The sequence below is a fragment of the Nematocida minor genome (genome assembly GCF_024244105.1).
Source record: "Nematocida minor strain JUm1510 chromosome Unknown 7908, whole genome shotgun sequence".
NCBI classification, from domain to species: Eukaryota; Fungi; Microsporidia; genus Nematocida; species Nematocida minor.
Genome location: NW_026250398.1, coordinates 67,563 through 80,069, shown reverse-complemented (window position 1 = coordinate 80,069; position 12,507 = coordinate 67,563). Strand labels below are relative to the sequence as shown.

The following is a 12,507-nucleotide window of genomic DNA, read 5'->3' as shown; positions in this document are numbered from 1 at the left end:
TTTTCTCTAGTAAATGGGATAATAGAGTGTAAGAGGTTTTCTCTAAAGCTTTACTGAGGCTGCAGTTGTCGCGGTAGATCTAAAGCCGTTAAATAAGAGAAATAAGGCATGAAATGGTCTAGAAGACAGAGAAATATCCTCTTTAAGGAAATTCAAGTAGAGCTATGTATATAATTAGTGAACCATTGTAGTTCATCCATTATCTGCATAATAACTATAGGACATATCCATACTGTTGGAAACAACAGATATATGTCATCTTGTATAGAACAGAGAAAGAGTAATACTGTGAAACAAAACTCGGAGAATTAAAATATTTTAACTAAGAAATATTTGTTTTATATATATGTACGGTGAGGCAGGAATAATTAACTATGTGCACGGGAACAAAAACCGGCTGATGAAAAAAGAAGAGTACAACTCCATAAAAACAGCAGCAACGATAGAAGATTTAAAGATAAAGCTGCAGAATACGATATATGGAAAGTCGCTTCTTGAGGACTCAGCCACGACACACAAGGCCTTCAAAGAGGCTCTGTACCAGTGCGTTGACAAACAGATAAAGATGACGCAGGCTTTCACAACAGAAAAGTCCAAAACTTTGATCGATTTTTACAAAGAAAAGTTCCAGCTTGACAATTTTATATATCTGTGGGCGTGCAAAGAGGAAAGCCCCAAGACTCTTGAGACAGCCCTGGACATTCACCCGCTGGGCACATACCCAGAGCTGAACTTCATAAAAGTAACGCAGACAGCAAAAGACACATGGAAGTTCTGTTTGGAGAACACGCCTCTGTGCAAATACATAGTGGGCCTATCGCACGAAATACTGAAGGAAGACGTGCAGTATGTCAGAAGCATCTTGCAAAAGAGGTACATTGAGCTGCTGTACGAGTACTCGAAGAAAAACAATCTTATCCTTTCCGAGCTCGTTTTGTTCGAAGGGGATAAAAGAATAATTGAGATACTGTACTCAACAGTCGGGACAACAATGAGCGCAAGAGAGAAAGAGTGCCTGTTCCCTGCATGCAGCACATTCTCAGACATCCACAAGGATCTGCTCCTCAACTGCAAGAGCATCGACGAGCTGCAGGGCGTTCTGAGCACGCACAGCAACCACAGAAACATCGTAGGAAACGAAAGAGGCTTGGAGGATGCTTTGATAAGAGAAGAAGTGAGGATCTGCAACAAGTCGTTCTATGTGTACGATGACCCCAGCGTAGTGTATACACAGCTTACGCTGCAGGAGCTGGAGGTAAGAAACCTTATATTCATGGCAGACTGCATCATCCAGGGGTACAAAGACCACGCAGACCAGATAGTAGACATAAATGGAAATTAGATGTGCAATAAACCGTCTAAAGAGTGGGGTCTAAATAAATACCAATATAGAATGTTTTCTAGCTGCATTTAACTAAACAGTTTTCCATTTGTAAGTTCTACATGCATGCAACTTGTGCAGTGCACAATCTACTAATACTCTAGCTATGATCAAATACAAGATAAAATTTACTAAAAATACTAAACAATATAGTCTTGATGACAATTAATGATCAAATGGCTTAATTTATCATTTATATTGCGATGCTGGTTGTTGGTTTAGGAATCAAGTATTCTTTTATGGTTTCGATGAAAAAACAGCTACTATAAAACTAAAAGTAGGTAAAAGATATTTATTGTTGCCTCTCATTCGTCGTGTTCTATAAAACTTATGCTTTACAGACACGATAACCATAATGGTCTAGAGAGCCACATATCAGCTAATTGAATGCTAATCATTCTTCAGCTTTCCTGATCTTGCTGCTTTAAAGTTTGACGGACTTGAATTTTCCACAGACTCGTTTGAATAGTAGTTATTAAGCGTTGCTGCTGTTGCTACACCCAGAGCGACAGTGCCCGTGAATATTGTTGCAACTTTGCCATTTTCACTAATAAGTCTTCTAAATAAGGACTTAGGCTCTGCTTCTACTCTCTCTTTCTCCTCCTCTGATTCTTTAGTTTCTTTCTCTTCTAGCTCTTCTAATTTTTCATTTCTTTTATGCAATTTCACTGCTTCTCTTGTTTTTATTTTCTGTGCATTTGCAAATGCTTCAATTTTCTTGAATATATATTTTATTTGCTCAGTGACTAGATTATATCGGAGATTCTCACTCTTTTGAAGTATACCTGCAAAAATATATTTTCCTATGATATATTCTTTTTCATCATCACACTCTAGCAGATGTATCTCATTTTCAATATTATTGATAGCACATTTTACTTTTTCGATCTCTTCTGTCTCTTCTTCTTTTAACTGAGAATAAAGCGCTTTCTCATCTTCCAACTCTTGTAGACATAACTCTTTTTCCTTCTTTATCTTATTCCTTTTCTCTTCTAATAATTCTCTAAAATATATACTAGAATTTATATAGTTTTTATAAAAATCATATAAATTAGTGCCGATGTTTAAAATCTTTTCTCCATCTTTTTCTTCTAGAAATACATTATTGTTTATCATGTATTCAACCATATTAATTGCATTAATTTGTACTGATTTTTCATATCGAATGTCTCGTAGATTATTTATAATAGAATATATTATTCCTAAGTCTTTTCGACTAAACAACTTATAAATTTGCAAAATCAAACTATCCTTTTTCTTATCATCAGAAGTGCAGTTTATCTCTTCGATTAGCTTGTTCAACTCTTCAATTTCTTTCTGTTTTTCATAAACAAGTCTTGTTCCATAGTCTATCAATAGAACATCTGTATTTTTATATGTTTTAGTATATAGCTCACTTAAACTATAGTATTTCTCTATTAATAAGTTAGAATCGTTCGTGAAATTTAAGTCATCTAAAGCAGAAAAATAATAGAGATTATATGCATCCAGTCTCTCTGCAGAGGCCTGCAGAAAACTTTCCATACTAGTAAACCCTGTACTGTCAACCTCTAGTGTGTATGTTCTGACGCTCAGGTCTGCATTCTCGTCATCTGGATCTATATTTTCTAGAGGCTTGTCCTTGTCAAACTGCATATTTATTCCATGCTCTGGCCTGTATATAAATGAATTTGGTTTTATGAGGTCATTTGCTATTATAGCAATCATTTTTTTTGATATTTTATCATTACTATTCTTTAATGCAATACATAACTTATATGTAATTTCTCCCAGTCCACATGCAGCATTTATAAGATACTGGCATATATCATTCATAATTATGTCTAAAACAGCTTTGTTTTCTTCTTCACTGTACTTACTTTCTATTTTTATATTATTACTGAGTATAACTTTCAGTTTTTTCACAAATCTTAGTAGAGTGTCAGAAGAGCTATAATACATAGTATATACATCTTCAACACATTCTTTATCAATAGATTTGCATGCATTCAATACTCCTTCCATGTCTACCTTTAGCTTAACTTCTCTCCTGGTCATCCTGAAAATTTTAATTGCAAAAAATAATTTAAAAGATCAAGGGCTTTCCAAGGCGGAAAAGCTTTAATTTTTTTTAATACATACTTCTAGCACAGAAGAGACTAGTAGAAATGGTGTTCAATCAAGCATTCTTATAGTGTTAAACAATATGATACAACTATATACTATTTTTGGTTTTGTGTCACTAAACCATAACCTTTTTGGGATATAATACCAAGAAGACTATACGAGGTAATATGGAATGCCAATATAACTTCAAATGTAACATCATTTGTTTTCTATTGGTTATTTATGAACTTTCATAATAACCCGAGAATTACTGATCTTGTCAGTCTGGACCTATTTAAAGAGTTTGCATTCAATAAACAATCAAGCATTCTTTTATGGTTTCAAAGAAAAACAGCTCTGGTTATTGCAGCAGTCTTTCTAACAGAACTTCTAGACTAGTGATAAGAGCTAATATATACGCTTGTAGCTGTATATGAGATTAATCGATTAGCTCTGTGTTTAGCTTTACTTTATTTCAGGGCATTCTTGAATAATTTATATTGGATTGTGTTTTGCAATTTTATTCTGGATGCTGTATCCTGAGAGAGACATTCAGGCAATGTGGAGGGTTTTCAACAAGATATCGCTTGCAGTCTCTGCCATAAACACAATGTACTATGTAGACAGAAGATGGGGCATATTCAACTACATCGAGTATCTTGCCATTCTGATCATATTCCTGTTTTTAGTAAAAGACAAGTACATTAAAAAACAGAAAAAAGAGGACAAAATACTCCCCATATACCTTCTGCACATTTTATTTGTTGCTCCTCTCTTTCACAACGCGTTCTGTGGAGTTGGCTGTCTCTTTGCGCTCGGCCTTGTCTTGTGTGCTTTTTCGTTCTTTCCATTCCACATTAACAAGATAGCAAGGATACTCTCCTGTCTCTGTTTTACGTCAAAGATAGAGCTGATAGAGTCTGCAAATGGGTTTGTTATTGTTTCCATAGTGGGAATGTATGCGATAAACAAGTACTGGAGCGTAGAAGTGTACAAGCTACGCGCGGTTTCTCTGGCCATTAACATTGTGTGCAGCAATCTTGCAGGGCCGCCTTTTGCGAGAAGTGTAGCAATTTGGGAGCTGTTTTGCACGGTTATATCTCCGCTGGTTGTGATACTGGTTTATCAAAAAAAACACAAGATACAGCTGCAGAGAAAGAAGCTCATAAAGAGCAGGAAAAAAAGATATCTCTTCAAAGAAGAAGACAGTCTAGCCCCCTTGGATGGGATATGCTCACTTAAGGAGTCTCCTGTACATAGTATAGCACAAGAAATAAAGAGCTAGACATCTATGTTAGTCTATACCACTACTCTATAATTAGCAGATGTACAGATGGGTAGTTTAGATAGCTCTATTAATTCCCCTTTGCCAATTCACTTTCAATGGGCTTACTCTTTAATGAGTTGTTCCAATTGGCATTTCTGGTGTCTTCTGGCTCAGATAAATCTTTTCAATGATTGCAAGACTGAGCAGTTTAGTGGAAGAAAGTGGAAATAATATTCAAATTATTTTTACATTTTATGTTTGGAATTGAAACCATTCTGTACACCTTTACTATGCTGGGAAACAGCATATGCATACTCAACGAGGACAGATTTCTGAGCAATCTAGGAATCTCTAGGAAGAGCGACCATGCAACTATTAGACAGCTCTCTGAGCTCATAAGAACGGTTAAGACGCTCAGCTTCATTCCTCTTATCGTCATAAATATTTTGTTCATCATATACTGGCTTCTATTAGGATGAAAGCTGTATTCTTTGTGCTGCTCAAGGAGAGCGTCGTGTTTACATCAGCTGTGGATCTGGCCTAGTTAAAACCAAAGCAGAGTAATAATATTTCTAAAGCGCTATAAAAATTTTAAGAGTAATGCAGTTGGCAGATGTCTACGATGTAAAATCATTCATAGCCATAACAGAGGGAAACACACTTGCAGACCCAGTGCAGAAGTACAAAGCAGCAACCTTGAATTTCTTCAAGAAGCTGAAGGAGCTTCCCACAAAGTACGATTTGCACAGTGCAACACAGTACATAGTGCCAAGGGAGATCTTGCCGCACACGCCAGAGTACTCAAAGGAAACCGTGTTCCCTCGGATAAGAGTTCTTCCAGGAGAAGAGCCAAAGACCAAATGGGAGATATTCGCAGAGAGAAAGGGTATACAAAAGAACAGGAATAAAAGCGGCGGTAGAATATACAACGAAGTAACAAGAGAGCACACGGCTGCCTTCGGCAGAGGAAGCAAAAATGATCTGGATAGAAACTGGCTTATAGAAATAAAAGAAAATGAAGACCCGATGGTGGACAGACACTCTGAGCTAAAAGAAAGGAAGAAAAAGAACAGGAAAGATCAAAAAATGAAAGAGTACAGAAATCTGAAGAGAACAGATAAGATAAAATGTTTCCAGAGAAGAGACAGAGACGACATGCTGTAGCTGAAAAATAAATACTTTATAATTTAGATAAGAGTTTAATCTTTTTTGGGTTATCATTTTCTATGCTTCATTAAAATTATGCGAGCAACAGAGAAAAATGGAAAATCCACACGAAAACCCTGCAGAAGACGATTTCCTGAAGAGAATAGAGAGCAGCAATTATATATCAGCGTATATGGTGGATGATGTTCAGACAGAAAGTTATGCAGAGGCAGAAGTTCTCATGACTGTGTGCGCAGGCGCACAAACGATAACATTCAAAGTAAAAAAGGAGGGGGACATCTCAAAGATTGAGCTGCACTTGCACTCAAGAAATGAACCTGCAAACTGCACATCCGTGTGTAAAGAAGTGGCACACTGCACTCTGACAAACAAGTTTGAAATGAGAAAAAGAAATCAAAAATATGCAAACTTCTCGTGTGCGCAGTGCGGGACAACTACCACCCCGCTGTGGAGAAAGAGAGACAGCGCCATTGTGTGCAACGCGTGCGGGCTGTACTCTCGCACACACGGGGGCATGGGCCGGCCGAAAAAACTTTTTAAGTTCAAAAGCGGAAAAGATAAAACTGATCCACCAATGGCAGATTCAAATTAAAATAAATGGAATCCATTTTTGAAATTTTCACTTTCATGGGCGAGAAAGAGATAAGAAAGATTCCAGACCAAAACCAGCTGAGAAGGAAGATAGAGATGCGGTACGAATCACCGGGAAAACCAAAGCCCGAGGTGCAGATGCAGCCCATTGACAAAGGGATAGAAATAAAGAAAGTTCTCATAAAGCACTACATGAGCACAATGCACACAAGGCGCGTGCATATAGACGAGTCGAACAGAGTGTGCGGCTTCTGCAACACCCACGAGACAAGTCTGTGGCGCCGCATTGGCGACATAATAGTCTGCAATGCCTGTGGGCTCTACTACAGAATACACGGAAAGATAAGGAGCAAAACCATTTCTCGGGGAAGAAAAACAAAGGCATCAGCAGAGCAAGAGAAAGACGAGGAGTCTGAAGACGAGTGAGACGGTAAAACAGATTGCGGTTTATTGGGAGATCTTTGTTCTCTATTTCTAATCAGTGCAGACGGCATTATTATCTTATTTTCCTGTTTTTCTTATTCAGATGCTCCTGCTGTTTTTCTTGAAATACTCTCTGGCTGCTCATTTTAAGCGGCAACCTCACAGCTCGGTTTTGGTTATTTTTGGAAAGAGAAGGAGTAAATAATTCTCGAAACTTAAAATTTTTTAAATGGAAAACTCACATTCTGCGGGTGACTCTGCTTTAGAACAGGCGGTTATAAGTAAAAACAAGGAATTTCTATACGCGTTTCTCGGTCTGCAGGAAGACACAAAAGAGAAGATGGTGCAAGGCGTGTCAGAGAAAATGGTGATTCCGCTATTGGAGGTGTTTACTGAGCTGTTTGAGAAAAAAGAAATGCGATATGAAGTGGTTTTGGCGATTCGGTCAATACTGTCTTGGAGAAGAAACGAGTTCAAATCTGTAAGTATCAACGTGGTGGAAAACATGGACGAAAGCATCGAGCCTGCAAAACAGCAGAACGACAACCGAGACGCGCTGAAGAAGATACTCATGGCAATCAACAAGGAGAAGGTGGATCTGAACAAAATATACGAGCTAAAAGGAAAGCTATCTTTTGTTCGCGACTCGGTTGAAGAGAGAAGAGGGGAAAAGGAGAACGTTCCCGTCTGTAGAGAGCAATAGACAAAAATAAAATAGACCTATTATAAGAGGCCTTTGTTTAGCTAATTAATTAATTGATGACTTCCCTGTGTTTATGCCATTTTCTGCGCTTGTGAGGTGTGCTGTGCTGCTAATTGTCCTCTGCATACGAGGAGGAGCGTGCGGTGGGAGTAAAAAGGATCCAGAAGAGCTTAGGAGGCTGTTTGGCAAGTTTACCGATAAGCTCATACACACGAAGAATTTTGAAGGCAGATTTGATCACACATCAATCCATGAGATACCAGAGAACATAACTGTAGGCGCACTCATGGTGTGCTCAATGATCATTGGGTACTGCATAGGCATATACATAGAGAAGATACAGTACTATGCTGTGTACATAAAGAGAACGTTCACTAAAGAGCTTATACAGCTGTTTAAGGCTTCTTCTCGGCTAGAGCTAAAACACAGCGCAGCCGTTACAATTCCCAGGTGATGGTGCAAAAGAAGGAAAAATAAAGATAAATGGAAAATGTAAATAGAATGTAAACAAGGACCACAGCAAGATACAAGAGATAAGTGATGCTAGCTGCATCTGAATAGTAAATAATCAATAAAACCAGTATTAACATCACTATTATTTCATCACACAGTAAACGTGTACAACCAGCGACTAAAGAACATTGCTGCTAGTGAAGTACACACGTCCTCGATCCATATCTGATTCTGAGGTTTATTAGAGCCTAAGTACATCTGGTAATAATAGATCAGTAATATAGGCTGAAGTGCAGAGACTCTGTATATTTGTTCTCTATTTCTCTAAATACAGTAATATAATCCGAGAATATTCTAGCAGAATAATAAATAATACGTGTACATTTTAAATTTTTGCATTGTTCAATTAAATTTAAGTATTTATATTACTAGTCATTGCTAATAGAAAAGAAGCTGGACAAAGGAGAGACAGCATCTCAAATGGGAAGTATGTACAAGCTAAAGCATTCTTTATTTTTAAAATATCTCATAGATTATTTCTTCTCGCCCAGGACCAGATTCTCGAGTATCATGAGCTGCGAGCTCCATGTTTGCTTTGATGCAGACTTTATTGTGTTTGCTCTCATTTGTTTGTACTCCTTCGTCTGTGCCACAGCGTATGCCTTTTTCAGAAGCGTTGCCAGATGGGCTTCGCTAGGCTCGTACCATTTTGGATAGTCTGGAAGACTCAGCCCAAACATGGAGATCTTTCCATTGTTACTTGTCATGACTGGAGGACAGTTGAACTTGGCTTTCTTGCACTTGATGAAGAAAGAGTTTTTCGTGTCGCAGAACTCCGTTGCAGGCCTTGCTTTTGTCACAATGGGAATGGCTCCCATGGCGTTTCCTTCGAGGATGTTGAGTCCGAAGCCTTCTCCCTTGAATGGCGCAATATTATAATGGGCAAGCGAGAGAAGAGCTCTTATCTTTTTGTCGGAGAGATAGCTCTGTGTGTACACTATCTTTGGACCGTTTTCCATCTTGTTTTTGTGCAGGATTTCTTTGATGTCATCAAACACATTTCCATCGCCGTATGCTGCGTGTATGCGGAGCACCACTTTTTCATTTCCTTTGAACGCGTTTATGTACGCTTTGATTCCCGTGTCAAGACCCTTTCTCTTAAGAGCACCTCCTATCATCACAAACCTTATGTAGTTTGACGGGCAGTCGAACAGCTTTGCAATAGAAATGTTCTTCTGTTTTTCCTCGAGACTGCGCATGGTGTGGAGAGACGTGTAGGCTACACCGTGGGGCACCACGTGGATTCTTTCTCTTTGAATGCCGCTCTCCATGTGTATGTTCTTCGCAAAGATGGACGGCACAATGACATCAATCACAGGAGACTCTTTTATAGGATCTATCCACGCGCTGGGAATAAGACTGAACTCCCACGGGAAGTGCAGGAATATCTTGTTGTATCCAGGCCTTACTTTGCTGAGATCCACAGGGAATCTGTTCCTCACCTCCACTCCTGGGGTAGAGAATTTCCCGGGGACATTGATCGCATTGTGCGAGTTAGTTTGGTCGCTTTCCAGGAGGTATGTCTGCACGATAAGACCGGTTATGTCGCTTGGGTTCCTCAGAGCGTACATATCAAAAGCAGTGGATCTAAGGATGAGTTTCTGGTTTGTGGCTAGCTCCAACAAGAACTCTTTTGAGACCACTCCAAACCCAGACGATGCAAACCACCCCGTCACAAGGACTCTCTTCAGTGGCGATGCTTTCAGATGGGGATCAAACATCTCGTTGGTAAATCTTCTGGGCATATTGTACAGGTATACGGTGACATCGCCTTTTTTGTGCCTTAGCAGAGGGTGGTTTACGTTGAACTTGTTGTAGCTCTCTTTGAGCTGCCATCTCTTTTTGTTGAATCCTCTGATCAGTCCTGCATTTTTCAGCGAGTATTTTTTTGCAGTTACTGTCACAGACATATTGCGCGGGTTGATGGAGACCTTTACTCCACCAGAAGACACAACTAGATTTCTGTTGTGCGCACTGAATATATCGGTTTCTGTGATGCTCAGATTTACGTCGTTCTTTGACACTTCAGCAAATGCTTCGTACATCCTCCTTTCATAGGGGCCTTTTTTGCAGAGAATATTTTTGACAATGAAGAAGGGCTCTTCCTTGACAGCTCTGACGTATATTTTTTCAAATGCGTTGTTTTTTACCTCTACGTTTATGTGGATGTTGGCATTTGCGTACAGAACGTACAGCCCATTGGGCACAGTCGCATTTTTAATCGTTGCTGAAGTCGTGTTCTTTATCATCTTTTTCACTGGCTTTATGATGACTATTTTGTCTTCAGGCACACCGCACAGGCTTGTAAGCATCTGTTTGTCAGCAAGAGAAGGAATGAGGATTTTGTTGGAGAGCATGCAGACTGCTCTCATTTCAACTATGTTCTTTATCCTGCTGTTTACAGACTTCTCAGATGAGTTAGTGGTGGGTATGTTTTCCAGTATGTTTTTTAGGTCTGTGATGTACGTGAGGACAATATCAGCCTTTTTTACGTCTCTGAGTTTCTCAATTACTTCATTGACGGGGCCCTCTTCGCCTGACACGCGCAGTGCCACTATGTCTTTCCCAATTTCCTTGGGCTTGGAGGGGTGCAGGATTTTATCGATTCCCAGCAGAACATCGCTGTTTAATTTATTCTCAATGTCCACCTCAAAAAGATTTTTGCCACTGGACGCGCTTTTGCTGTTTTTGCTCTGGCGTCTTTTTTTCTGGCCCATGACTGCGCCCGTAAGCACAAGAAAAGCCCAAAGCGCCACCACTGTGCACTGTCTGATACTTTTCATTAATTAAAGGAATAAACACGGGATATTAATATCACTAATATTAATATTAATCATCTTCTGGGAAAATAAATTAAAAGAATCAAATGAAGGTCTAGGCGGTGCTGCGAAAAATGAAATGTGCAAGTTTGCACAGAAACTGCTTCAGAGCGCAAACACGCATAGACAGAGAGTAGATGGCAGACCCCTTCGTATCTAATCTAGCTTAACTTTTAAATTGATCATTGAATCTCTTCTAAGCACACATAAATTCTATCTCAATATGGGAAATGAAGCATATTCGGTCTAATTCACTGGAGTTTAGCTTATTTTTCTGAATATAAGAGTGCACCACTAGGCTGTAATGCTCTGAGAATGTTTTACTGAGCTAGAGAAGGTGTGATAGAGAAAAGATGTACCTGATTTCAAAAGTAGAGTTTTGATTTATTTTTAAATATTATCTGAGATAGCTCTGCATAGAAAATACCTCACCGTTCACACCTTTTTATTCGCTGCTTGAATCACTTTCCAGCCTCTGTTCTTCTACATATGCTTCTCTCACAATATCGCTAAGCTTGCTAAGGGTCTGCTGGTCCAATGTGTCTAGATTTATCTCCAGCTCATCTAGCTCCGTTGTCACTGCGTTTGGAATGTTCTGCTGAATGTACGCCACCACGTCTTTTAGCTTGTGTGCTGCAAGGGAGTCCACCCGTCTCTTCAGCTTCAGCTTCTCCTCGTACCCAAAGTCTGCTGGGCCAGATCCTGTCTTTTTCTCCAGCTTTCTAAGCTCTGCCTCGTACTGCGCTATGAGCCCCTTCAGGACAGATATTCTCGTAGAGGTGTCTTCCACAGGCTTCTTTTTCTTCTGATCAAGTATTTGCCTAAATTGCGTATTTAGCTTTGTTGCGCACAGATAAACCTCTGTGCCCTCTGCATTGAACGTGTGGCAGTTGTTCACGAGGAGCTCAAAGTCGGAGAGGAACTCTTCCATTGTTGCATACTGGTGGCTGAGGAGCTTGGAGCGCATCGTAGACAGGTCCATGGGGCTCGTGATGAGCGTGTAGTAGTTCGGAACAAGAGCCTCGTCAACTGGCTCCAAAAAGGGCCAGTTTATCTTCCTGTACTTGGCCTTCACGATCTCGTTGAGTGTTTCCAGACACTTTGCGTGCTCTTCTTCTGTCAGTGAGGACTTCACTTTTCCTTTCTTCTTTTCGCTTTCGCCCTCTGTCTTTCTTTTCTTGTCGAGAGTGTTCTTCTGCTGGAGCTGCTTGAAGTACTTCTCGAGGGCCTGCCCCATCTTGTACACTGCAGTGTCTGGCTGGTTGTACACGTAACAGTTGGAGAGCATCAGCTCAATGTCCTTTTTCACATCCTGCGATGTCTTGTACAAACTATTTTCCAGCTTTTTTGAGACTGTGGAGAGATCCATCGGATTCTTTATTTTATCGTGGTAGTCCGGGATGTTTAGGATCTGCGGATCGACCGGATACAGGAAAGGCCCAGCATGTGCGCTCTTCTTCAGCTTCAATAAAAGCTCTTTCCAGGCAGAAATCTCTTCGGGTCCGAACTGTTTTGCAGAAGTTTCTGTTTTTGGAGGCAGCTCTTCCATTTACAAATT

The 12,507-nt window shown here is 39.7% G+C and overlaps 11 protein-coding genes across 11 annotated transcripts; 8 read left to right on the top strand and 3 right to left on the bottom strand.

The window, feature by feature from the left end:
• Nucleotides 1-346: 346 nt before the first annotated feature.
• On the top strand, nt 347-1,342 carry NEMIN01_0730 (V-type H+-transporting ATPase subunit d; the record flags this gene model as incomplete). Its single annotated transcript, XM_051476672.1, has 1 exon — nt 347-1,342. The coding sequence occupies one exon, from the start codon at nt 347-349 to the stop codon at nt 1,340-1,342; it is 996 nt and encodes a 331-aa protein (XP_051332632.1).
• Nucleotides 1,343-1,771: 429 nt separating this feature from the next.
• NEMIN01_0729 (uncharacterized protein) lies at nt 1,772-3,418 on the bottom strand (the record flags this gene model as incomplete). Its single annotated transcript, XM_051476671.1, has 1 exon — nt 1,772-3,418. The coding sequence occupies one exon, from the start codon at nt 3,416-3,418 to the stop codon at nt 1,772-1,774; it is 1,647 nt and encodes a 548-aa protein (XP_051332631.1).
• Nucleotides 3,419-3,995: 577 nt separating this feature from the next.
• On the top strand, nt 3,996-4,751 carry NEMIN01_0728 (uncharacterized protein; the record flags this gene model as incomplete). Its single annotated transcript, XM_051476670.1, has 1 exon — nt 3,996-4,751. The coding sequence occupies one exon, from the start codon at nt 3,996-3,998 to the stop codon at nt 4,749-4,751; it is 756 nt and encodes a 251-aa protein (XP_051332630.1).
• A 236-nt stretch (nt 4,752-4,987) lies between these two features.
• Nucleotides 4,988-5,212, top strand: NEMIN01_0680 (immediate early response 3-interacting protein 1; the record flags this gene model as incomplete). The annotated part of the gene is made up of 1 exon (XM_051476622.1): nt 4,988-5,212. The coding sequence occupies one exon, from the start codon at nt 4,988-4,990 to the stop codon at nt 5,210-5,212; it is 225 nt and encodes a 74-aa protein (XP_051332582.1).
• A 121-nt stretch (nt 5,213-5,333) lies between these two features.
• Nucleotides 5,334-5,897, top strand: NEMIN01_0727 (regulator of ribosome biosynthesis; the record flags this gene model as incomplete). Its single annotated transcript, XM_051476669.1, has 1 exon — nt 5,334-5,897. One exon carries the CDS (start codon nt 5,334-5,336, stop codon nt 5,895-5,897), a length of 564 nt encoding a protein of 187 aa, XP_051332629.1.
• Nucleotides 5,898-5,994: 97 nt separating this feature from the next.
• Nucleotides 5,995-6,492, top strand: NEMIN01_0726 (uncharacterized protein; the record flags this gene model as incomplete). Its single annotated transcript, XM_051476668.1, has 1 exon — nt 5,995-6,492. The coding sequence occupies one exon, from the start codon at nt 5,995-5,997 to the stop codon at nt 6,490-6,492; it is 498 nt and encodes a 165-aa protein (XP_051332628.1).
• Nucleotides 6,493-6,527: 35 nt separating this feature from the next.
• NEMIN01_0725 (uncharacterized protein) lies at nt 6,528-6,917 on the top strand (the record flags this gene model as incomplete). The annotated part of the gene is made up of 1 exon (XM_051476667.1): nt 6,528-6,917. The coding sequence occupies one exon, from the start codon at nt 6,528-6,530 to the stop codon at nt 6,915-6,917; it is 390 nt and encodes a 129-aa protein (XP_051332627.1).
• Nucleotides 6,918-7,143: 226 nt separating this feature from the next.
• NEMIN01_0724 (uncharacterized protein) lies at nt 7,144-7,617 on the top strand (the record flags this gene model as incomplete). Its single annotated transcript, XM_051476666.1, has 1 exon — nt 7,144-7,617. One exon carries the CDS (start codon nt 7,144-7,146, stop codon nt 7,615-7,617), a length of 474 nt encoding a protein of 157 aa, XP_051332626.1.
• A 73-nt stretch (nt 7,618-7,690) lies between these two features.
• Nucleotides 7,691-8,071, top strand: NEMIN01_0723 (uncharacterized protein; the record flags this gene model as incomplete). The annotated part of the gene is made up of 1 exon (XM_051476665.1): nt 7,691-8,071. One exon carries the CDS (start codon nt 7,691-7,693, stop codon nt 8,069-8,071), a length of 381 nt encoding a protein of 126 aa, XP_051332625.1.
• Nucleotides 8,072-8,603: 532 nt separating this feature from the next.
• NEMIN01_0722 (uncharacterized protein) lies at nt 8,604-10,913 on the bottom strand (the record flags this gene model as incomplete). Its single annotated transcript, XM_051476664.1, has 1 exon — nt 8,604-10,913. One exon carries the CDS (start codon nt 10,911-10,913, stop codon nt 8,604-8,606), a length of 2,310 nt encoding a protein of 769 aa, XP_051332624.1.
• Nucleotides 10,914-11,394: 481 nt separating this feature from the next.
• Nucleotides 11,395-12,498, bottom strand: NEMIN01_0721 (uncharacterized protein; the record flags this gene model as incomplete). The annotated part of the gene is made up of 1 exon (XM_051476663.1): nt 11,395-12,498. One exon carries the CDS (start codon nt 12,496-12,498, stop codon nt 11,395-11,397), a length of 1,104 nt encoding a protein of 367 aa, XP_051332623.1.
• Between the last annotated feature and the right edge of the window lie 9 nt (nt 12,499-12,507).